This window comes from Saccopteryx bilineata, chromosome 3, assembly GCF_036850765.1.
Source record: "Saccopteryx bilineata isolate mSacBil1 chromosome 3, mSacBil1_pri_phased_curated, whole genome shotgun sequence".
Lineage (NCBI taxonomy): Eukaryota > Metazoa > Chordata > Mammalia > Chiroptera > Emballonuridae > Saccopteryx > Saccopteryx bilineata.
The window spans coordinates 22669331-22695536 of record NC_089492.1 but is presented as its reverse complement, the minus strand read 5'-3'; the positions used below and the strand labels follow the sequence as shown (position 1 = coordinate 22695536).

Sequence of the window (26206 nt, the reverse complement as noted above, 5' to 3'; positions counted from 1 at the left end):
GACAACTGAATTTTCCATGTGAATCAGTATCCTTTTCAGGATGTTCATGAACTCAAATTTAATTGAAAATATTGCTGAAATACAAAACCATTTATAAAAATATTTTTCCAACACAAATCCTCTAAAGTTTATCACTGAACACACATTTTTCTTCATCTCTAAGACACCCATGGTTTAAACCTATTATTTCCTGAGGAACTATACAACACATTCCATACCATGGGGCAAAATCACAAAGCTAAAAAATATGTACCCATTTTCTGATAATTTACAATTTGATTAGAAGATAAGTGGGTTTGTAACTTTTCTTAATAGTGCATAAATCACATGCCTTGGGATTATATGTCAACTAGAGTTGAATTTCTCTTCAACCACTGAGGCAAATGTTTGAGGCTGACTTTAACAGATTTCAGTTGCCAACAATTACCCGAAAAAGATTGGGATTAGGGATTAAATTTTAACCCACTGAGTATATATCTTACTATTGAATATTAAGCATGTCTCATCCTTGATAACTCCTTGAGTCATAACTCCCTAGGAGACTTCCTGGTGGCTGTTTTGCCTCTCAGCTACTTCTTCCACTCGCCTGTCTCAATACATAATTTTCACTCAACATGACCCTTTCTTCTTCATCTGCACCCGTATTGCTTTATATTTGAGCCTGGTATTCCTAGAACAATTTATTTAAAAAAATATTGATTTTAGAGAGAAAGGAAAAAGAGAGGAAAGAGAAAGAGTGTGAGAGAGAAATGTGAGGAGGGGGAAGAGCAGGAAGCATCTGTTTTATAGTAGTTGCTCCTCACATGTGCCTAGGCTGGACAAGCCCGTGGATTGGAAATGGTGACCTCAGCATTCCAGACTGACACTTTACTGCACCAACACAGGTCAGGCAATCTGGAACAATTTATTAATCTTTTTTCTTACACCCAGTTAATGCCTGCTATACCAAAAAGTTTCTTTATTTTCAAACCAATCATTTAAGCCTAACTCAATACAGACATTTTGTTCCTCTAGAAAAAATCCTGAAGTAATTTTCCCCCAAAGAAGCTTGGACTGAGAACATGAGTTATATACTCTAGTTCATAAAGTTACTGTTATTTTAGTATATCTTGTTGATAAAGAGATGAAAATACCCTGAACATATTTTACTTCATGGAAAAAAATTAATTTTTAAATATGTATTATTTTCAAATTTGGGAGATGTTGAATGTTATCAAAAATGCCTGGTTTTAGGTGGTACACTGCAAATGTGGCTCAAGTCCTCATGCCTTCTTCCATATACCCATTATATATATCATTGGCCTTTGCAGCTTCTCCTAAGAGTCAGCCATCTGCTTTCTCTTAAATTGAAAAAATCCATATAAATTTGCAAGGTGCACTCTTTATACTATTTCATGCTTATTCCAGACAAAAAAAACAAAACAAAAGAAAAAGTCATCGCCTTCCCTCATCATCATGACTGCTGACTGCATTTAAACTATGTGAGTTAATGTAGAAAGGTGTACCAAACAGAACATGAGTGTGCAGCAAAAGGATTAGAGTCATCAAAGTGAAGAAAGGAAATGCATAAAAGTATGACATAATTTTTTTTCAGTAAGACGAGGGGAGATAGTGAGACAGACTCCTGCACATGCTTCAACTGGGATCCACCTGGCAACCCCCATCTGGGCAGATGATTGAATCAATTGAGTTGAGTATGAGGCTGACACATTCGGAATAACTGAGCTATCCTCAATACTTGGGGCCCACACTCGGGCCAACCAAGACTCTGGCTACAGGAGGGAAAGAGGCAGAGAATGGAGAAAGGGAGGAGAAGAGAGTCAGGTCTCCTATGTGCCATGACTCAGAATTGAACCTGGAACATTTATATGCTGGGCCAACACAATACCCACTTTAACAACCAGTCGGGTCCAAAAGTTTGACTTATAAATAAAATATTCCACTGTTCAATCAGAACGGATTTCAAAATAGGTTTTAAGATTTAACTTTTATGCTTTAGTTTTTTATGTAAACAATAAATAATGTAATTAATTATTTTGGAATCTATGGCATCAAAGTATTTTGGGATATAAATCTGACCAGAAGAGTTTTTGAGATACACAAAAACATTTTCTATATAGAAAATGAATCAAGTTAGACTTTATCAAGTTTTATCAAAATTATTATGTTGGTAAAGGAATTACAGAAGGTGATTATCAAAAGCATTGATTGAATTAAGAATTACAGTATCACTTTAACTAAGAATAACACTGGGGAACAATTTTTTTTCATTTTTTGTTGAATGAGGTTCTAGAACTGATTCTACATATCTCTGCATTGTTGATTCCAAGTCTGAAATCATTTTTTGGTGCATATGCTAGTTTTTATGCAATTTTAATTTCTTTTTATTACAGTTAATGGCATGCATGGTTTTTAAATTGGAGTTAAAGGGCAATGACTCTTAGATTGAACATAACCACAAGGCAATTAATGTTTTACAAACATCACTTTTACATAATTGTAGTTGTTTTTAAATGTAAAAAATTATTATCTGATAAAAACACTCTCTTATTTTGTTTTAAGACTGAATCATGGCTTCTTCGAGTAGGCATAAATGTAGTCTTGACACCTTCTGTTAAATATGTGGCTGTTACACACTTTAACATCAAAGGCACAATGTTTCATTTGTGACACTAGCATATATTGCCTATTTTCAAGTTCCCTTTGGCGATCAAGACAGGAATTGGGCTCCTCATACTGTGTGTCATAACTGTGAGGAAACGCTTCGTGACTGGACAAAAGGAAAATGCAAGGGAATGCCTTTTGGTATTCCCATGGTTTGGTGTGAACTTAAGGACCACAGCAGTGACTGTTATTTCTGTCTGGATAATCAAAGGGCATTGGCAAGAAGAAACAGCATATGATCGCATATCCTAATATTCCTTCAGCAATACGACCGATCTCACACTTTGAGACACTCCCGGTTTCAGTTTTCAATGGTTTTATTTCTCCTAAGGTTAAAGAAAGTGAACATGGTGATCAAATGTATTTTGATAAGATGCATGAGGAAATAGTTGTAGAATCTGAAAGGTCTTCTTCTGATGCCCTCAGTAGTTTAGCCAACTCAAATTGAATGACTTAGTAAGAATGACATAAAACTTGTCCTCGACTTTCTAAAGTATGAGGAGCATACTGGATCATTTGTGTGGATCTTAAAATGGTAAATTTCTTGCTAGGACAACAGAGAGGTTTCACAAAGTATCCTTGCTTTCTGTATTTGTGGGACAGCAGAGCTCAGGAGAAACACTGGACACAGAAGGAGTGGCTGAAATGTGAAGCTCTGGAAGTAGGGATGCAAAATATTGTGAATGAACCTGTAGTTAATCGAGACAGGATCATTTTTCCCCCACTTCACATCAAACTTGGCTTAATGAAGCAGTTTGTTCAGGTTTTGAATAGAGAAAGTGAATGCTTTCAACATATTATTTCTGCTTTTCCTGCCTTGTCTTTCAAGAAGATAAAAGCAGGTGTATTTGATGGACCTTAAATGCGAATGCTCATATGTGATGAAGAATTTGCCAGGAAGATGAATAAGGAGGAGAAAGCAGCATGGCAGTCTTTTGTGGCAGTTACAAAGAAATTTGTTGGCAACAAAAAAAGCAGAAAACTATGAACTTCTGGTTCAAAGGATGCTGTTGGCTTTCTGTGACATTGGATGTAACATAAGCATTAAGATTCACTTCCTGAACAGTTTCCCAAAAATCTTGGAGCGGTTAGTAATGAGCAGATTACTGCTGGAGCATCAAATGAGATTGTCCTCAACAAGTATACAAACACAAGAGCTACAAATGCAAATTTTTGCCTGAATAGAATTTAAATAAGTTTTGCACAAATTGTATGATTAAAATAAGTGATTTAATATGTTCTATTTTGAAATTGTAGACAAATTCTGATGCAATCATTTCTTTTAGTGTCTTAGTGTATTTACTGCATTATATAAATTATTATATTTTCACAAAGATGATGCCCAAGAAGACATTCTACTTCATTATGTTAAACTAAATGTTGAAAATTTTACAATAAGATGAAAACCTAAAATCTTGAATTGCAAAAAAAAAACCCTGTAGCTTACAGAGAAAACTGTCAGATTTGAGATCAGCACACTCAAATTAGGTAAGAAGAAGTGTTTTTGTGGATGCAACAAAAAATTTGTTCGCCAGTGAATCATCCAGAAAACTAACCTGTTAAAATGAGCAAATATGACATATTTCAGTTTTTAAAAGACTCAGCTTAAGGTATCTGTGTATTAGAAACATATATACCAGAATATGATAACCTACATATTATTAACATCTTATATGACATTATATTTTATAGATTTTTAAACTCTCAATTAGAATTTGTATCTTTTTATGCCAGCTTTCAGAAATAAATGGTATATATATATATATATATATATATATATATATATTTAACTTATAGAAGAAAAACAGTGTGCTTAGAACAGGCAAAAGTCATTGGAAGTCACTTCGTCACTTCCTTGCCTCCTCCAATACTTCTGACTTCTTTCTTCATTGCTCTAACAGCCCAAGTCCCAGGATTTTCATTGTCTGCCTTTCTTATACTTGCATGCAAGCTGCTGGGCTGTGTTGTAAAAAGATGGAAACTAATCAGTTGCTCCCACTACAAACTCATTTTGCAAAATCCCAACTGAATTTAAAACACTGCCCAGCAATCCTTTGATATCCCTAGTTGATTGTTTGTTTTCCCATTCTGTACAAAAGGTATGTGAAATAAATTCCACCCTCCTTAAATAACCTAACCTATCACTTCTTTTTACTTCTACTAGGTGACCTTATTTCCTTGGTCAGGAATAAAATAGAAACCACTACAAAGAATCTACCTTAGTTTCTAGCCACAACATTCATAAATTTAAATGCAGATACATTGGTCTTTTCACACCTTTTCATGACAAAAAAGGAGTTGTGTCTCCTCCTCGCTAAGGCTAAGTCACAGGTTAATAAATTGTAGAAAAATGAATATGACAAGTACCAGGGTTTACAATAGAATTTAAAACAACAGATGAAGAGAGTAAACAAGAAGAATTTTGGAGTTTAGATTTTGAGAGTTATAGTGCTCTGGGTAATACTCATGAAAGTACTCTGTTAAAGTAAAGAGGTGGTGAGGAGAGCAAGGAATTATGAAAAAGTGCATGCCGGAATTCCATCATGATTAATAGTGTAAAAGAAGATGATCTTTGATTTCCATGCATTAAATAAGATCATAAACTTAATCATATATTTCATAAAATACAGCTTTAGGTTAATCTAAGAGAGTTGCACAGTTTTACAATCTTTATGAAAGATCACATAAGATGAAAATAAAGCGGAAGCAGACATAACATCTTTTTCCCCTTTTAATTGGCAAATTACATAATTAAAATATTTTATACAGGTAAATAACTTTCTTAAATTTAAAAGCAGACAGGCTTTGTTTACTTCTATATATATGGGTACTCTTTAGAAATGCATTTAATAAAGATGTAACAATAAATTAAAGGTTTGATTCTTTTCTTATTTTTCAAGTGAGAGAAGGGGAGATAGAAAGACATACTCCAGCATGCACCCTGACCAGGATCCACCCAGCAAGCCTCCTACAGAGCAATGCTCTGCCCATCTTGGACCTTGCTTGTTGCTTGGCAAACCTAGCTATTTTATTAGCACCTGAGGTGGAGGCTCCATAGAGCCATCCCCAGCACAGGGGCCAACTCGCCTGAACCAATCCAGCCATGGCTGTGGGAGAGGAAAAGAGAGAGTAAGAGAAAAAGGGGAGATGGAAGGGTGGAGAAGTAGATGGTCACTTCGCCTTTGTGTCCTGACTGGGAAACAACCCAGGTCATCTAAATGCTGGGCTGACAATCTACCACTCTACCACCCAGCCAACCAGCCAGGGCCAAGGTTTGATTCTTAAAGTTATAAAAACATAACTAAAGGACTTTTCTCCTCCACATTAATAATTAAAATTCAAATTTGTCATAAATAATTATATACATATATAAACATGAAAATTACATCTATATATATCACATATATCTATATTTATATCTATACCTCTATCTATCTCTATCTATATACATATATATATATCTCAAAGATGTTAAGTATATTTAACAACTAATTTTATGCACCTTAAAAATTCAGTGATGGCCATATTCCCCATGATGTGCCCCATATTCCTGGGACAATTTGTAATTACCACTTTGTACTGGTTAATCACTTTGTCTTTTTTGGGAGGGGTGTTTTTCTGAAGCTGGAAACAGGAAGCAGTCAGACAGACTCCCGCATGCACCAGACCGGGATCTACCCAGCACATCCACCAGGGGGTGATGCTCTGCCCATCTGGGTCGTTGCTCTGTTGCAACCAGAGCCACTCTAGCGCCTGAGGTAGAGGCCATGGAGCCATCCCCAGCACCCGGGCCATCTTTGCTCCAATGGAGCTTCAGCTGTGGGAGAGGAAAAGAGAGACAGAGAGGAAGGAGAGGGGGAGGGGTGGAGAAGCAGATGGGCGCTTCTCCTGTCTGCCCTGGCCGGGAATCGAACCCGGGACTTCCTCCCGCCAGGCCAACTCTCTACCACTGAGCCAACCAGCCAGGGCTCACTTTTTCACCCAGCTACCCTACACTCTGGCTACCAACTCTGTTCCCTGAATCTATGTGTCTGATTCAACTTCGGAAGGAGGAGGAGGAGGAGGAGGAGGAGGAGGAGGAGGAGGAGGAGGAGGAGGAGGAGAAGGGGAAGAAAGGAATAATATATTTTGAACTTTAAATGGAATTTGTCTAATTAGAAACTTTTGAAAATGCTTCTCTCAGTAATCACTCTATTATATGTTTGTGTTAATTTGTGATTTTATCTATCATGTAACACTTTTTTCCCCATGGATGAGAAAGATTTAAACACACTGTTGAACGATTTTTGCTTCACTGACAATAGGGTTTTCTTTAAGGCAGAAAAAATATTTTGCAAGGTACCAAAATTGGTAAATTACTTATAGTAGGCATTCTCAAAATATCTAGAAGAGTTTCCAACTGTTTTGAGCTTAATTATATTTAACCATCAACACAATCTATAATATCAACTTCAGGCTATACCTGAAAATAATAATCCATATTATGATATTTATATGTCAAAGTTTCAGGTTTTTAAAATGTTTTTGTAATAAACAGTATATTTTTATAAGAAAAACGTTGTGGTGGTATGCATAACAATCAAAGATACTTTTATCAGAAAGGAACTGGGCAAGTACTGGAGATCTCAATTCTTAACTTGAATATTTTATTTTATTAATATTCTTTTAATTTATTTTTAAGTTTTTCAGCTATAGTTTACCTTTTGTAACTTTAATCATCTACCTTTATGAGTCATATATGTGGTACTCTAGAAGTAGCAATTTCTAAAACAATAGTTTTTTATTAAATCTTAAACATTTAAACCACAATTATTCTGAGCTTATTGCACCTACGTCTGCAATTATCATAAGAGTAATTAAGGTTATATAACCCTGAATATTGAGGGTCTGAAAGTTGAGGAAAATATAAACAAAAAACAAAGTGGGTATAGCTAAATGTGTTATTTTTGTCTTATCTTAAAAGGTATCTACTATTAAGATGACAGAAACATTTGGTACTTTTACCGAAGCCTAGACAACTATCAATACATTTTTAAAAACCATCTAATGTTCTTTCATCAGCAGTCCACAATATTGCCTAGTCTTCTTCACATTTCTTTTGCCTGTGTGATACTCAGTTCTTAGTTTTTCTCCTGTTTTTCTGAATTCATTTCTTCAGTCTCTTTTGATGGATCATCCTCCTAAGCCTGGATTTTATATGTTGTTGATGTGCAGATTTAGTCCTTCTCCATTCCTGTCTTCTTATTCCATCCTGTCTCATTTTAGCCATAATTACTAATATCTACTGATTCAATAACCATCAACATCAATTATATATCAGTTATGCTTCTACTTAGAGCAACTCAAACATGCAGACAGATATAGTCATCTATTAGATGGCTTTGATAGAATGTATAAAAGACATTTAAATTACATATATCTAAAACAAATTGCAATAGTAATAGCATTCCTACAACCTTAACCTTCATTCGACAATTTCCAATATATGTTTACCACAAAAACTAGAAAATATTGGTATGTAAAGACACATGCACCCGCAAGTTCATTGTAGCATTATTCACAGTGACCAAAACAGAATGACAACCAAGGTGTCCCTCAATAGAGGATTGGAAAAAAAAGATGTGGTACATATATACAATGGAATAGGACTCAACTATAAGAAAAGATGACATAGTGCCATTTACAACAACATGGGTGGACCTTGAGAACATTATACAGAGTGAAATAAGTAAATCAGAAAAAGCTAAGAACTATACGATTTCACACATAGGTGGAATATGGAACTAAAACTCATGCACATAGATAAAAGTAAAGTGATTACTAGGGGGAGAGGTATGTGGGGGAGGGGAATGTGGAAGCAGGAAATGTGGGGGAAGGTTTGGTGGGAAGGGGGTGGGGGAAAGTGTGTAAAGAGGGACAAACATAAGGTGGCGGAAAATAATTTGACTTTGGGTGATGGGTATACAACATAATCAACAGTTCAAATGCTATGCAAATGTTTACCTGAAACTTATGAACTATTATGGATCAATGTCATCCTGCTAAATCTATTTGTTTAATAAATTTTTTTTAAATTATGTTTTGCTTGAGGACTATATTTTATTTTATACTTCTCAATCCACTACAGAATTCTGTTTATTATACCTTCTAAGTATTCTTCTATTCATTCTATCTTTTTTGTTTTTTGTTTTTTTTTTGTTTTTTTTTGACAGAGACACAGAGAGAGTCAAAGAGAAGGACAGATAGGGACAGATAGACAGGGAGATAGATGAGAAGCATCAATGTTGCAGCACCTTCATTGTTCATTGATTGCTTTCACATTTGTGCCTTGTCAGGGGGGTTACAACAAAGTGAGCGATGCCTTACTCAAGCCAGTGACCTTGGCTTCAAGTTAGAGACCTTGGGCTTCAAGCAAGTGATGTTTGGTCTCAAGACAGCCACTATGGGGTTATGTCTATGATCACATGCTCAAGCTAGTGACCCTGCGCTCAAGATAGTGACCCTGTGCTCAAGCTGGTGAGCTCGCACTCAAGCTGGTGACCTCGACATTTTGAACCTGGGTCCTCATGTCCCAGTCCAATGCTTTATGCACTGCACCACTGCCTGGTCAGATGCGAAACATTTTTTTAAAAACTATTATATCCTAAAAGTATGTTCTGTAAACTTCCAAGTTTTCAGAACATGTCTTCAGTCCCTGAACAGACAACACTCACTCAGATCAGACTGTTTAATTTTTGCCTACAGATAATAGAGTACATAAAAGATCCATTTGCAAAAACAAAAGCCAATTTTTTTTCAGGACTTTTCAATGACTTTGGAAAAAGCCATCAATTATGAATGGCATGCTAAAGAACACAACTGTAAATTACATTAAAAACAATTTTAATTTTCTTATACAAGTTTTGATTAATGCACATTACTTTTCACAATAGAATGATAAAGATATGTTGATGAAAAGCTCTGTCTCCCAAAATTTTAATCTATTTGATTTATTAGCACCCCAATCTTCTAAAATATGCTTTAGCTCTGACAGCTGCCACTTACAATTGTCCTGTTAACAGTGAATTCTATTAAATATTTAAACCTTTAATGGCTCACATATAACTGTTCTTTAATCCCCAGTTTGCCTTAGGCAATGACATCAATGCTAGATTAATAGAAATTATCTACTTACCATATTGTAGGTGGCTCAGAACCTTCTATTTCTAAGTAATCATACTTTTCTTCCATTTGGAAATCAGTAAATATGAGTGAAATCGTGTCCCCAGGCTCTGCGACAATGGTCCAGGTGCAATCGGCATTGTTATGGTATTCATTAGGAAAACTAGGACTGGATATAATGCCACTGGATCCTCTCATTGTTCCACCACATGCATCTTCAGCTGTTAAAACCAAGGAGGAAATATTCATATATAAGTCATTAAGAGAAGTGCAATTCTTTTAAGATTTTTGAATAAATTAACAGTCCAAATGTTATGATACTAAGTGCATAATATATGAAGTCCATGAAAAAAATTAAACACATATATAAATATAAACTATATATAGCTTACCAACTTTACAACCATTGGTTGAAAAAACAATAAGTAAACATCTATACCCCAATTTATCTCTGGATAATGGAACCAAGATTTTTCTTTTCATTGACTAACTGTTGACGTGAATAAAATAAAAGAAACATAATTTTTAAGGTCTATAATGAGAAAAATTTAATCACTTTGTGCATATTTATGGTAAGCCTTAACTTTCTTTTTATTATTTAAATTTAGTTAAATACAAGATCAAGAAACAATTTGAGATAGATTATAATATAGTTTCTGTTAATGGCATGACTCAAAAGCTATTGAAAATAGTTGTGAAAATGAAATTTAAATAAAAATACATCATATATTAAGAAAACTTTAATTAGAGAGAAACAATATAATAATTAATGTATCTTTGGTAATATAGTCCCCATGACTCCATCACTGTAAATATATATTTTTAGGTATTCATAAAATATATATATAAAGAATATTATAAATAAATATTTTACTAAGTTTACTTTTAGACCTATGGTTTTTATTTTCCAAATAGGGGCCATAAATTCTCCATGAGTCAACTTTTGGCCAATAGTGTATGCTAACAGAAGGGTTACATGACCAGCTTAGTGTGAGAGCTTCTTGTTTCATAAAAAAAAACCTGAAGCTATAAAATTTGTCTTGTAACACTGTTTAGAATAGTCAAGTTAATAAGTTACTAGTTTATTTGATTAATAAATTATTTCAAGATTTGCTTGCCCCAGTGGCAATGCAGTGGATAGAGCACCAGACTGGGATGTGGAGGACCCAGGTTCAAGGCATGGAGGTTGCCGGCTTGGGAACGGGCTCATTCAGCTTGGGCATAGGGTCACTGACTTGAGTGTGGGATCATGCACGTGACCCCATGGTTGCTAGCTTGAGCCCAAAGGTCACTGGCTTGAAGCCCAAGGTCTCTGGCTCGAGCCCAGTGTTACTGGCTTAAGCAGGGGGTCACGTGGTCTGCTGTAGCTCCCCAGTCAAGGCACATATGAGAAAGCAATCAATGAACAACTAAGGTGTTTCAAGGAAGAATTGATGGTCCTCATCTCTCTCCCTTCCTGTCTGTTTATCCATATCTTTCCATCTTTCTGAATCTATCTGTAAAAAAAAATAAGTAAATTAAAAAAAAAAGATTAATGCTGTTGTCTTTATTTTCCTACTCAGTAAAATCTCCTATTAAAGTCAAATCGTAGAGAAAATATCTGGCTCTATACAGTGGTACCTTGAGATATGAGAAGACCAACATACAATTTTTTTTTAGGATACGAGCTGTGACTCTGTCTGTATTTTTGTTTGAGATCCGAGTAAAATTTCAAGATATGAGTCATGATTTGGGAAGCTGCCGCTAGTTGGCACGTTGGCACACAGGTCCAGTATCAGCAGCAAAATACCAGCATCTCATTCATTCTCACGTGTTACCCGAAAAATCAAGTAGAATCTCATGCACTCTACTCGTTCTTGCATCATTTTTGCATTTTTTACTAACTTTTATTGTGTGCTGCTATCATGGGGCTGAAGAAAGTGAGCATAAAGGACAGTGGTGAGAAGAAGAGAATGATGTCGATAGAAGTAAAGCAAGAAATAATAGAAAAACATGAGCATGGTGTACGAGTGATTGAACTGGCAAAGCTGTACGACCACAATACATCTACAATTTGTACCATCCTTAAACAAAAGGATGCCATCAAAAGCACAAATCCAGTGAAAGGAACTACAATTATGTCCCGATTAAGAAAAAATGTCCATAAAGAAATGGAGAAGCCTCTGCTGGTGTGAGTGAAAGAGAAAGAGCTGGCAGGAGATACAGTGATGGAGACTGTAGTATGCAAAAAGGCACATATTATTTATGGCGACTTAAAGAAGAAAGAACCATCAACCTCAAAAGAGGCAGCAGAAGATACATTTAAGGCAAGTCACAGCTGGTTTGAAAATTTCAAGAAGAGATCTGGCATCCACTTGGTGTGAGGCATGATGAAGCTGCAAGTGCTGATGTTAAGGCAGCTGAGGAGTACATTGCATGTGCCTATCTCAAAGGAAAGCTACATCCCCCAACAAGTGTTCAACTGTGATGAAACAAAATTGTTTTGGAAAAAAAGTCCCGGAGGACTTTCATCACTACAGAGGAAAAGAAGCTGCCAGGGCCAGGCCAAAAACCCATGAAGGACCATCTGACTCTTTCATTGTGTGCAAATGCTAGTGGTGACTGTAAAGTAAAGCCACTGCTAGTGTATCATTCTGAAAATCCTCGAGCCTTTAACACTTACAAGATTCTTAAAGAATTACTGCAGGTTATGTGGCGCTCCCATGTTAGGGCATGGGTTACATGGCAGTTTTTTATTGAATGGGTAAATAACCTCTTTGGTCCTGCAGTGAAGAAATATCTTCAAGAAAATAAACTTCTGATGCAAGCATTACTAATCCTTGATAATATTGCAGCCCACCCACTTGGTCATGAAGATGACATTCTCGATGAGTTCAAATTTGTGAAAATCCTCTATCTCCCACCCAACACGACTTCAATCTTGTAATATATGGATCAGCAAGTCATTTCAAACTTTAAAAAGCTTTACACAAAGCACTTGTTCCTCCGCTGCTTTGAGGTGACTGAGAATACAAATCTAACCCTTCAAGAGATTTGGAAAGATCACTACAACATCGTGATATGTTTACACAGTACTGACTTGACATGGCAAGAGGTTACAAGAAGAACCTTGAACTTGGCAAGGAAAAAGTTATGGCCTGATGTTGTTGCAGACAGGGACTTCGAAGGATTGGAACCAGAGACGAGACTGAGGTAGAAGCATTAGAGGAGATTGTTCTCTCGGAATGTCGATAGGTCTGGAGGTGGATGAGGGTGATGTAAACAAGCTCGTTGAGGAACTTGAGGAGAAACTCTCAACTGAGGAGTTGAAGGAGCTAGATGATGCAACATTCGGAGCTTCTGCAGGGGATTAGTAGTGAAGAGGAGGTAGAGTCGGAGGAAGTGATTTCTACAAGTGAAATTAAAGTGGGAGAAGCTTTCAAGTTTCATTGAAAAAAAAACACCCAGAAAATTTTCAACTGGTTGTGCTTCAGCACTTTTTTTTTCAAAGATTTTATTTAATTATTCATTTAAGATAGGAGAGAGAGAGAGAGAAAGAGAGAGAGAGAGAGAGAGAGAGAAGGGAGGAGTAGGAAGCATCAACTCCCATATGTGCCTTGACCAGGCAAGCCTAGGGTTTTGAACCAGTGACCTCAGCATTCCAAGTAGATGCTTTATCCACTGCGCCATCACAGGTCAGGCACTTCAGCACTTTTTAATGACACTTGTCACGTTTCCATAACATTTTAAAAGGCAGGCAAAAGTAAACCTCTTTGAATAGATTTTTAGTCAAAAGTCCTGCAAGTGAAAGTGTCGAAAGTGCAGCCAAAAAGGCAAAAACTGGTGATGATTAAATGAAAAATACGCAATGTTAAGCTTAGGTTAAGTTTAAAATTAAGAAAGTGCATTTTTTTACAATTTTTTGTGGTTTCATTTTAAGTAAAGTGCAGTTTTAGTTTTGTTTAAAGTAAAGAAAATGCAGTTTTAGTTTACATTTGGTGTTAAGAAAGTGCAGTTTAGTTATATGTCTACAGTGCCTGCATATCCTCCTTCCTCACTCCCTCCTCCTCTGCCATTCACCTCCATTAGCCGCACTCTTCTGTTCCAAGACCCCTAGCTTGGGCTTGCGACAGATAGGGCAGAGGGGAGGCAGGGATGTGGGCTCTTCCTCCCTATTTTCTTCCAAATATTTCTGTTCATCCACCCCTACCCAATGAGCTTTCTGTGATTCCTCCTTATTGTTGGAAGTAGGAAAGATCAGGAGATGTGAATGCTTTCATTTAGCTGGTACAGATTTGGTATAAGTTTCCAAGAACTATGAAAGATAATTACAGATTGATGGTTCTTTGGCTCATTGGCCGTTTCTTGGGACCTTCAGGGAAATTCCAATTATTTCCTTCATAGGTGAATGTTTTTCTCTGCTGATTGGAAACATTTCTCCCTCATACCATTGGTATAGAACAGTGTCTTTTCATCGTATTTCTGACTAAGATTTCTTACCCCTGAGGTGAGCACTTGGGCAGGATATAAGACAATTCCAGGACAGAAATCCCTGACAAAAGTCCTGCATTTGGTCAAATGAAAATATGTCACATGTATGCATCTCTGTGGAAATTGTTTCTTCCCAAATGCAGCACTATGGGTTTTCAATAGACATTTAAATATTTAAACTTTGAATTTAAAAATAATACATTGTGTCCTCTCCAAGCTCTGGGGCATACAAATAAAATTATCTATATTGTCCCCATGGAGTTCTTTAATGTAGCTTAGCAGAAGAAAAATATTATGCTAAACTCCTGACACATGAAATGAAGAGCAACTCATAGAAGAGATCACTCCAGGGAAATTCTTATTTCACAGCAAAATAACTTCAACCCTAAAAATTGATTGGCTTACACTTGAAAACGAGGATGAAAATTCAGATCTTCCAGCATACAGACCAATGCCCTCGCCAATTCTTGTATCAGGTTCTTTGTTTAGCACTGCTATTTGATCTCTTTATCACTACAGAAACTATTATAGAATCCTTATATGAAATAATTGTGAAATAGATATGATTGCTTTTAGTACATGTTAGACACATAATATTTTGTCTTGGTGGCCCTACTCAATTACAAAAACTTATGTATTGTGATTTGGCCTGGATTTAATATAGTATTTATAAAAACCAATACACTTTCTGTATTCATAGACTCTTTGAAAAGAATTCATTACATAAACAAAAATTTTTATTTATTAATTTTTTTTTAAGTGAGAGGAGGGGTGATATATTCCTGCATGCACCCCAATCGGCATCTACCTGGCAACCCCCGTCTTGGGCCAATGCTGGAATCAGTCAAACTATCCTCAGTGGTCAGGACTGACACTCAAACCAATGGAGGCACTGGCTGCGGGAGGAGAGGAGAGAAAGGAGGGGGAGGAAGAGAAGTAGATGGTTGCTTTTCTTGAATGCAGGGGATCAAACCTGAGATGTCCACATGCTGAGCCAATGCTCTATCCACTGAGCCTACCGACCAGAATGTAAAATTTTTATTTTAAGCAGAGATAGAGCACATGAAAAGCAGCATTAGAACACACTGTGAAACTCTTAAACCAAATGTTCCACTCTCTCTGCTAAATAACATTGCCTGGTCTCTGGTGAAATTGAGTTGGTATAAATTCTGTAAATAATAATACTTTTATTTTATTTCATTATTTATTTATTTATTTTGGTGAGAGGAGGGGAGATAGTGAGGCAAACTCCCACCCATGCCATGATGGGGATCCACCTGGCAATTCCTGTCTGGGGCCAATTTGCGAATCAACCAAGCTATCCTCAGCACCTAAGGCCAACGCTCAGACCTCCTGAGCCACTGGCTGTGAGAGGGGAAGAGAGAGAGAAGGTGTGAGTGAGAAGTGGATGGTCGATTCTCCTGTGTGCCTTGACCTGGAATTGAACAAGGGATGTCCATGCATTGGGCTGACACTTTATTGACTGAGCAAATGGCCAAGGCCTTTATTTTATAATCACAGTATAATTTGATGACAATATTCTATAAATTTCAGGTATACCTTATAGTGATTTAATATTTTGATACATTAAAAATGATCACAATAAGTTAACACCTGCCACCATAAAAGTTATTATAATATTATTATTATTTTTTTGTGTGTATTTTTCTGAAGCTGGAAATGGGGAGGCAGTCAGACTCCTGCATATGTCCGACCGGGATCCACCCGTACCCCAACAGGGGGCGATGCTCTGCCCCTCCGGGGCATCGCTCTGTCGCAACCAGAGCCACTCTAGCACCTGGGGCAGAGGCCAAGGAGCCATCACCAGCGCCCGGGCCATCTTTGCTCCAATGGAGCTTCAGCTGTGGGAGAGGAAGAGAGAGACAAAGAGGAAGGAGAGGGGGAGGGGTGGAGAAGCAGATGGGCGCCTCTCCTGTGTGCCCTAGCCGGGAATCGAACCCAGGACTTCCGCACGCCAGGCCGACACTCTACCACTGAGCCAACCGGCCAGGGCCAAAGTTATTATAATATTATTGACTATATTGCTGTACTGTTGAAGGTTATGCCTCTTAACCGCCTGTTTTGCCCATCCTTCAATCACTTCACCCTTCTTGTAACCACTGGTCTCTTTCCTGTGTTTTTCAGTCTGTTTCTATTTTGTTTTGTTTCTTTATTAGTATTGCTTTTTTAGATTTCACATACAAGTAAAATCCTATGGCATTTGTCTTCCTCTGAGTTACTCCATTTAGTATTATACCCTTTATGTCCACCCATGTTGTCAAAAATGGCAAGCTTTATTTCATTTTTATTCCTGAATAATAGTCCATTGTATATACAAAGCACAAATTCTTTATCCATTAATCTTTTGATGGATACATAGATTGTTTCCATTCCTTGGCTACTATAAATAGTGCTGTAGTGTGAACATAGGGGTGCATCTATTTCTACAAATTCATGTTTTTGTTTTCTTCATATAAACACCCAGAAGTAAAATTGCTAGATCATATGAGACTTCTATTTTTAATATTTTGAGAAACCTCCACACTGTTTTCCACAGTGGATGCATTCAACAACATTCCAACAATATTACTAAAGTTCCCTTTTCTCCACATCCTAAACATCACTTAAGTATTTTTTTTGTCTTTTTGTTAATAGACATTTTGATAGGTGTGAGGTGATATCTCATTATGGTTTTATTTACATTTCCCTGATGATTGATTATGTTGAAAATTTTTTCATATGACTGTTGGTAATTTATGTGTATTCTTTGAAAAATATCTATTAAAAACTTCTGCCTTTTTTTAATCTGGTTGTTTCTCTCTTGATATTAGGTTGTGCAAGTTCTTTATAAATTTTGAATATGAACCCCTTTTTGGACATGTGATTTGCAAATATCCTCTTACATTAGGTAGGTTGCCTTTTTGTTTTGTTGACGCTTTCCTTCACTATGCAAAAGCTTTTATGTTTGCTGTATTCCCATTTGTTTATTTTTCTTTGTTTTGCCCTTTCCTGAGGGGCCCTTAAAAGGATACTAATCCAGTACTAAAGAGTTTACTACCTATATTTATTCTACAAATTTTATAGTTTAAATTCTTAAATTTATACCTAATCCATTTTATTTTATTTTTGTATATGGTGTAAGATAGTAATTCAGTTTTTTGTTTGTTTGCTTGTTTTTTTTTGTTTGTTTGTTTTTTGCATGTGGCTGTCCAGTTTTCCCAGCACCATTTATTGAAGAGACTGTCTTTTCTCCATCATAATGTTCTTGCCTCCTCTGTCATAGATTAAATCACTATATTGATGTGAGTTTACTTGTGATGTCTCTACTGTTTTTACTTGTCTCTACTTGTTTTCACTGTTGTATAATTTTAAATCAAGTCAAGTGATTCTTCTGGTTTTATTTTTTCTTTCTCGTGAGTCTTTTTCTTTCTATACAAAGTTTAGGATTCTTTGATCTAGTTCTATGACACAATCTTTAAAGATTGAATAATGAAGAAATAGAAGATATTAATAATCAATTAGATAATATTTAAATCAAATTTAAATACTATCAAGATACAAAAGTTCAGAAACAGGTTGCTTCACAGATAAATTCAACCAATCATTTAAAGAAGAGTTAAAAGAGCCTGACCTGTGGCAGCCCAGTGGATAAAGCATTGACCTGGAATGCTGAGGTTGCCAGTTTGGAAGCAAAGGCTTGCCTGGTCAAGGCACACATGAAAAGCAACTACAAGTTGATGCTACCCACTCCCCCAACCACTTATCTCTCTCTTTCTCTCTTCTCTCCAAAGTCAATAAAATAAAAATCTTTTAAAATATATAATAAATAAAATATAAAAGATGAGTTAAAACCTATCTTTCTCAAAGTATTATTCTTTAAAATGAAAAGGAAGGAACACTTTCAAATCAGTTTATAAGGCCAGTATTACCCTGATACCACAACTAGACAAAGACACCAAAAAAAAAATTACAAGCCTTTATCTCCAATGAACATAGATAAAGAAAAAATTTGGCCAATTGATTCGGTAGATAGAGCGTTAGCCTGATGTATGGGTATTCTCGGTTGATTCTAGGTCAGGGCACACAAGAGAAGTGACCATTTGCTTCACCTCCTTCTTTCCCTCTTCCCCTCTCATAGCCAGTGGCTCGATTGGTATAAATGTTGGACCCAGGTGCTAGGATAGCTCAGTTGGTTGGAGCTTAAGCCTCAGGTGCTAGAAATAGTTCAGTTGATCCAAGCATCATCCCTAGAGGGCAGTTGTTAGGTGGATCCCAGTTGTGATGCATGGAGTCTATCTCACTATCTCCCCTCTTCTCACTTAAAAATAAACAATTTATGTAAACATGGTAAACAATATTCTTTAATTTCTTACCTATAGAGCAAGGAGACAGTCACAAAATAAAATAAAAATTAGTAGTGTTTAAGTGCAATGATTAAAAAGAAAAATCAGCATTTTTCCACTAATGTATTTTCCTAGAATTAAATTTTATTTACTTTTGATTTCTTTAACACTTATTTAGATACTAAAAATACCTGTCCTTGTTTTGGCTTTGGCTCATACATTACATTTAAGATATTGTAAATTGAAACTGCTCCAGAATATGGTAATTGGAAAAAAAAAAAGACAACTTTAAAAATCACTAGAACAATTTTCTATAACAAATAATTTCAGATACTGATCTCTAACTGTGTTCTGCCCTGCTATTAGTTTCTTGTGAACTTGCTTAGGGCTGGAGATAGGCGAGCGAGACAGGAAATAGGCTTATTTGTCACTAAAAAGAAAGAACTGCTAATTGTGGCAGATGAGTATACTTGGTCAATTCCAGATGTTAAGCATTGAGTCCAATCCCAACTTCATCATGGGAAGTTTTTTGCACGTCTTCCTTGCTAAATCTCAACATTCCATCAGCCACATCAGCTCTCAAGTAAAGCTGACGTCTGCGTGGGGTTTTGTATTCCTTCTCAAGACAGGCATCACTGTTGTCTGCCTATTAGTCAAACTATTTAAATATTACATCCATTGATTATTTGTCACACACACACATACACACACACCCATGGCAGAAGTTACATTTGTATTACTGTCATTGTTTACATTTATTAGTTCAGCCCTATATATCTTTGTGTTTATTAAGAAACTTTTCTTTATAGAGAAGGAAATTGAAAACTGGGTCGGTAACTGCACATCTTCTAGGTTGTTAGTTTTATTTCATGTTTGTCAAGGCACAACAAATAATGCTCTTCCAAGTTTTAAAGAAGAGTGGGATTTTTATGCTTATGAAGAAAAATTAAAGGGTTTTAATAATTTCCACTTCTCAGTTTGGCTCCTTTTATACTAACATAGATGAAATTAAATTCATCTGAGAAATAGAGTTATAACTCAAAAAATATTAATCATTCCTTTAGATGAACAATTCATAAAAAGAGAGAAAAAAAACAGCTTTGAATACCAGTATTTTGGAATTGAAGGTTTATTCCTGAATACTCAAATATGCTTTTGAGCAATATCCCATGTTAATTTACAATTATCTTCCTAAGAGACATGTTGAGAAAATGAGAGTTAAAGTTAATGTAACGAGCCAAGTAATTGCTAAACATGTGGATTATAGTTTGATTGTTTACTTTTGCATTCTGTTTAGAATGCTTCTCAGAATCTACAAATAAAAAATTTTAGGCTTTTATCATAATAGCTTAAATAATCTAAATATTTGAAAATAAATATATTTACATCAAGGAGCCATGATAGAGCACTGGGAAGGAGATTTACATTATTTTCTTCCAAAAAAAAATAAAAATTTAGGAAAAGATAACAGTTTTCAAACACTGGTCCAGAACAATATAGAACTGTGATCCCGGAATAAAAAGGAACCAAGGGCGAAAGCACCCTAACTGACTGGCTTTCTGTCTATAAGCACATTCAGGACCATGGAGAGGGTGGGTGATTCTGAGTAGCACATGCTCTTATGAGCTGAGCAGGCAGGCAGTGTTCAGGGAGCATGAGGTGCCTGTAAGTTGTAAGACACAATTCCAGAGGAGAGGAAGCTCTTCAGAAAAAGAGCTCATAAAATCTGCACTTTGGCCCTATGGGTCTTAGCTAAATATTAACAAGTCAGACAAAGAGCGACCAGACATCTGGTTGCTGTATGGTTCCAAGAGAGCACCTTGGGCTGGGTGTTTCTCAACTTTCTCCAGCTAAGGTGGAGAGTCCTCTCTAAATAATCAGAGTATTCAGTAGAAACTTCAGGAGGAATGCACTTCAACAGAAAGGCTACAGTCTCCCTGGTGTAAAGGTTACTCTAGAATTTCTCTAACAATACTCTAAAATAAACACCAAAATACACAAACTGAACCAAATGTAACTTCCCAAAGTCCAGAAGAAAACCCAACGTCCTCTAATGAGAGATAACTAAATGCAGATACTCAATAACTTAAAATTCAGTGATTAACACCCAGTAAAAAATTATTGGTCACATCAGGAAGCACAAAAATATGACCCATTATCAAGAGGAACATCAGTCAAAAGAAACAGAAAAAAAGATAGATGATGGAATTTGCAGAAAAGGTCTTTATAACAGATATTATAATTACGTCCTACTACTTAAAGCATAGGTTGACATACAATAGCTCAGATCATATGTCGTCTGTGCCTTGTTTTATTGCCTGAGAGCTACAAATAATTTTTATAATTTTAAATGATTGTAATTAAAAACATAAAACAAACCAGAATCAAAGATAAATATATGACCAAGACCGTACATGCCATGCAAATTCTAAAATATTTGCTATATAGCCCATTACAGAAAAAGGAAACAGTGAATGTAGTAAATAAGGAGAAAATATAAGGTATAACTAAATAAAACCTTAATAGTTAAAAAAAATACATTATTAGAAATAAAAATAGCCCTGGCCAGTTGGCTGAGTATTAGAGCATCAGCCTGGTGATTGGATGTCCTGGGTTTGATTCCTGGTAAGGGCACATAGGAGAGTGACCATCTGCCTCTCTATCCCTCCTTCTCTCCCTTCTCTCTCTCTCTCTCTTCCCCTCCCACAGTCACATCTTGATTGGTTCAAGCACAATGGCCTGGGGAACTAAGGATGGCTCTGTGAAGCCTCTACTTCAGGCACAAAAAATAGCTCAGATGCAAGCATGGCCCCAGATGGGCTGCCTGATGGATCCTGGTCAGGGCGCATGTGGGAGTCTGTCTCTCTATTTCCCTTCCTCTCACTTGAAAAACAAGGGAAAAAATAAAAAAACAAAAATAATTTCTCAGTAGGCCTTATAGCAGATTAGATGCTACAGAATAAATCATAGTGAAAATGAAGACAGGAGCAGTAGAAACTACTCAAAATAAAGCAAGATCAAAAAACTGAAAACAAAACCTTTCCCCTTTGGGAAGTATCAAAGAGTTAACATAAGTGATACTGAAGTTCCAAAAAAGTTGTGGGGCAGTGAAGAAGCATAAAGAATTACTATAGGCCAAAAGATTTCCAAAGAAGAAGTATCACTTTTCTAGGCGTCTTCCTGTGGCAGAGACAAGCAGGCGAGCACCACAATTCCAGGTCTGCTTCCACACGGGCAGCTGTTACTGGGCAGCAGCTGCTCAACCAAGGCAGATTCTTTAATGCTCCTTGCCCTTAGGTTAGGACATGCAACTGGATACAATTCTGGGGAATAGACTGCTGATGAAATGAGCTACCATGGCAAACTTTTCCCATAAAAACCTATCACAAAATCATCCATATCTTTTTCCTCCTTATGCTATCTAGATCTTGTGCTCCAGGGTGACTTTAAAGGCCACATGCTGATGAAAGAGTTTTTCTACATGGGTATTTAAAAAAATCTAATTTGTAAATTCTATAATAGCAGGGATTATATCCATTTTTGTTCATAGCATATATCTATTATTTTTTAAAAGATTGTCATATACTAGAAAAATTATATTTATTTATTGGATTACATATGAAATACACAAATGAGTGAATATAATTTTTTAAGGTGACCATTTAATTAGATTGTGAACTCTGATACGCCTATGGAATAGAATAAACAGATAATCACAAGGACTATATCACCTTTTTTTGGTTTGTTTGTTTTGAGAGAGGCAGGGGGAAAGAGAGACAGGAACATCAAGCTGCTCCTATATGTGCCCTGACCAGAAAATCAAACTGGCAACCTCTGAGATCTTTGATAATGCTCAAACCAACCCAGCCATCTGGCCAGGACTTTATTGTAATTGATTTTTAGAGAGCTAGAGAAAGGAAGGGAGAGAGGGGGGGTGGGGAAGGGAAGCATCCATTTGTTGTTCCACTCGTGGTGCACTCTTTGCTCACTTCCGGTGTGTGCCTTGATCAGGCATGAAATCTGCAACCTTGTTTCAGGATGATGCTCTTCCTGACTGAGCTAACTGACCAGGGTCTGGAATAGATTACTATTAAAAAGCAGAGGGATAGTATGATAACTGGAGCAGGAAGTCAAAATAAAGTAGATGGAGGACAGGAATTGCTAAATAAATCCTTTTTTTTTAATATGTGAGAGGCAGGGAGGCAGAGACAGACACCTGCCTGCGCCCCAACTGTGATCCACCCAGCAAGCCCACTAGGGAGCGATTCTCTGCCCATTTGGGGCCGCTGCTCTTGCTCAGCAAAGAACTATTTTAGAGTCTGAGGCGAGGCCATGGAGCCATCCTCTGCACCTCGGACCAACTTTGCTTGAACCGTTAGAGTCATGGCTGCATGAGAGGAGGAGAGAGAGATAGATGGGGGTAGGAGGCCAGGTGGAGAAGCAGATGGTTGCCCCGCCTGAGTGCCTTGACCAGGAATCGAACCAGGACTTCCATATGCTGGGCCGATGCTCTACTGCAGAGCCAATAGGCCAGCACCTAAATAAATTCTAAGAACAAAATGTATGATGCAGGTCAAAAGCTTTACAAAGAAAAGAGAAGGCATAACTGAAAAGTGCTTATTGCTATTCAGGACCCAGAAGGTGGGAATTAATTTATAAAATTTTCTCCATATTTAACTTCAATAAAATACAAATTTATTATTTGCAGATGACAATTATATATAATACATAGAAATTTAAAATGTAGAATGACAGAGACTCACTAGATAAAATATACAACTTAGTGTGTAAATTTAGCAAGAGCAATAAATTCAAGGGCAACATATAAAAATAAATCAACACTAAACAATTGGAAATGGAAAGTTTGCCCTGGCCGGGTAGCTCAGTTGGTTAGACTGGAGCATCTTCCTGAGACACAAAGGTTGTGGGCTCAATCCCTAATCAGGGCACAGAAGGAACAGTTTGATGTTTCTCTCTCTCTCTCTCTCTCTCTCTCTCTTCTGCTCTTTCTAAAATCAATAAATTTAAAAAATTTTAAGAAACTGAAATTTTAAAATATCATTTCTAATAAAATAAAATTTTAAATATCTTGGACTAAAAATATAAAAAGCCTGAGTAAATCTCTACTTTTATTTTAGAGAGAAAATACAGATTTATATCAATATTTCATGCTCTCAGATTACAAATCTAAAAGTATCAATTCTCCCCCAGATTAATTTATGGTTTTGGAGTAATCCCAATCAAAATTTGTTGTCTGTGTGTGTAGGTGTGTAAATTGACAAGCTGATTTTTAAATTTATCTAGAAATATAAAGAAGCAAAGTATAACTAAGATGATCTTGAAGAGAAAACTAAAGCTATATAACCCATATTAAGATTTATTATAAAACTACACCTATCATAACAATGTGATAAAAGTAAATACTGGCCAAACAACTGAACCAAATAAAGACTTCAGAAAAGTGTACACAAAGTGACATACAGTGGTCCCTTGTCTATCGCGGAGGGTAGGTTACAGACCCTCCCACGATAGGCAAAAATCCATGAAGTAGTGACCGTCTATTTATTAATTATAAATATTTTTATGCTTTATAAGCCATCCCACACTCTATAAACCTTTCCCACACTGTTATTAACCTTTCCCACTTTCTTATAAACACTTCTTATGCTCTTAAACAGTTTCTACACTCTTAAACCTATGTAATTTTAAAAACATGTAAAATTCTATATCAGTACTCATCAGTGAATATACAGAAATATTATTTTAATTTGTTTTAATTAATATTTTTATATTGTTTTCAACATTTTAGGCTAGAAAATGCTTATTTTACTTCAAAATAATTAAAATTATAAATACATAAAAATACCTAAATACAGCAAAATCCCACAATATAGCAAAAAATCCATGATATAAAATTAGATATGTACAACTTAAAAATCAGCAATACAGTGAGACCACGAAAAGTAAACCACAATATGGTGAGGGATGACTTTACTTAATTTTTGACAAAAACAGCACTGCAGAGCAGTGGGAACGGAACATCTTTTATTAAATGGTGCTGAGTCAGTTGGATATCCATCCATACACAATAGTTAAATCCAGATGAACTATATATCTAAATATAAAAGGTGAATCAATACAGCTTATGAAACATAGTATTAGACAACATCTTTGTCCTCAGAATTCACAGTTTTCTTAAATAGTTCTATCAAATGGCATTAAAATTAGGAATTGTATTTCTTAAGTGATTCCACTAAGAATGTCCAAGCACACAATGGAAGACATTTCCAATATACATAACTGATAAGGGCTCATTCAAAATATATAAAGAACACCTATAAATCATTAAAGAAAGGCAAATAACTTAATAGACAAATAAACAGAGGCTAGAATAGGTATCCTACAATGGATGATCACACATCAATAGACATAGAAGAAATCATTCAACTGATTAGTCAACCAGGCAATTCCAATTAAAACCACAATCAGCCTGACCAGATGGTGGCAAAGTGGATAGAGTGTTGGACTGGGACACAGAAGACCCAGGTTCGAAACCCTGAGATCCCAGCTTGAGCGTGGGCTTATCTGGTGTGAGCAAGGCTCACCAGCTTAAGCCCAAGATCGCTGGCTTGAGCAAGGGGTCACTCGGTCTGCTGTAGCCCCCGGTCAAGGCACATATGAGAAAGCAATCAATGAACAACTAAGGTGCTACAATGAAGAATTGATGCTTCTCATCTCTCTCCCTTCCTGTCTGACTATCCCTATCTGTTCCTCTTTCTGTCTCTGTCTCAAAAATAAATAAATAAATAAATAAATAAAACCACAGTGATTCCCTACCAGACACACAGCAGGATGTCTAGAATGATATAGATCTATACAGTCAAGGCTTAGCAAGGATATAAAACACCTAGAATTCCAATATACCTCTGTTAATTTTGTAAATCAGTACAGTCACTTTGAAAAACTCATTAATGCTGTCTAATAAAGCTCTCCATATCCTATAACTTAATGTTTCCACTACTAGGCATTTTCTCAGATGTGCATCAAGTAATATTTATAGGAAAGTTTATAAACACATCATTTACACTAACCAAATTAGCCAATGAAAAATGAGCAATCTATTACTATATGCAACAATATGATGGATCTCACAAAGAATATTACTGGTTGAATAATAAGTTATGTAAGATTCCATTGTATAAAATTTGAAAATAGGCAAACAAAAATCTGTGTGCTAAAATCAAAGGTATGTTCACGTTCAGGGAAGGGCAGTATGACAGTAACCCCAGAAAGGACAGTTACTGGGAGGAAGTATTTGAGACATTTATAATTTTCTGATACTATTCTATTCTTGATCTGCGTGCCAGTAACAAGGCTGTGATCATTTTGTGAAAATTCATCAAGCTGTACATTAATAATTTGTGACTTTTCTGCATATATGTTATATTTTTATAAACATTGTCCTTCCAAGTAAACAAATATATTGTGAGGTGTCCCCTGAATCTCCAAGAGACTTGTCATATCTGGCCTTCCTCTTCCTAAATTCCCTTAATGGTAACAGAAACTAA

The 26206-nt window shown here is 36.2% G+C and overlaps 1 protein-coding gene across 3 annotated transcripts in view; it reads right to left on the bottom strand.

The window, feature by feature from the left end:
• Positions 1 to 26206, bottom strand: part of CSMD3 (CUB and Sushi multiple domains 3) — a 1246722-nt gene that overhangs the window by 888683 nt on the left and 331833 nt on the right. For all 3 annotated transcript variants that reach the window (XM_066265798.1, XM_066265799.1, XM_066265800.1), the window contains exon 5: positions 9839 to 10046. In XM_066265798.1, the coding sequence (XP_066121895.1) occupies positions 9839 to 10046 (208 nt within the window). The remainder of the gene's footprint in view (positions 1 to 9838; positions 10047 to 26206) is intronic.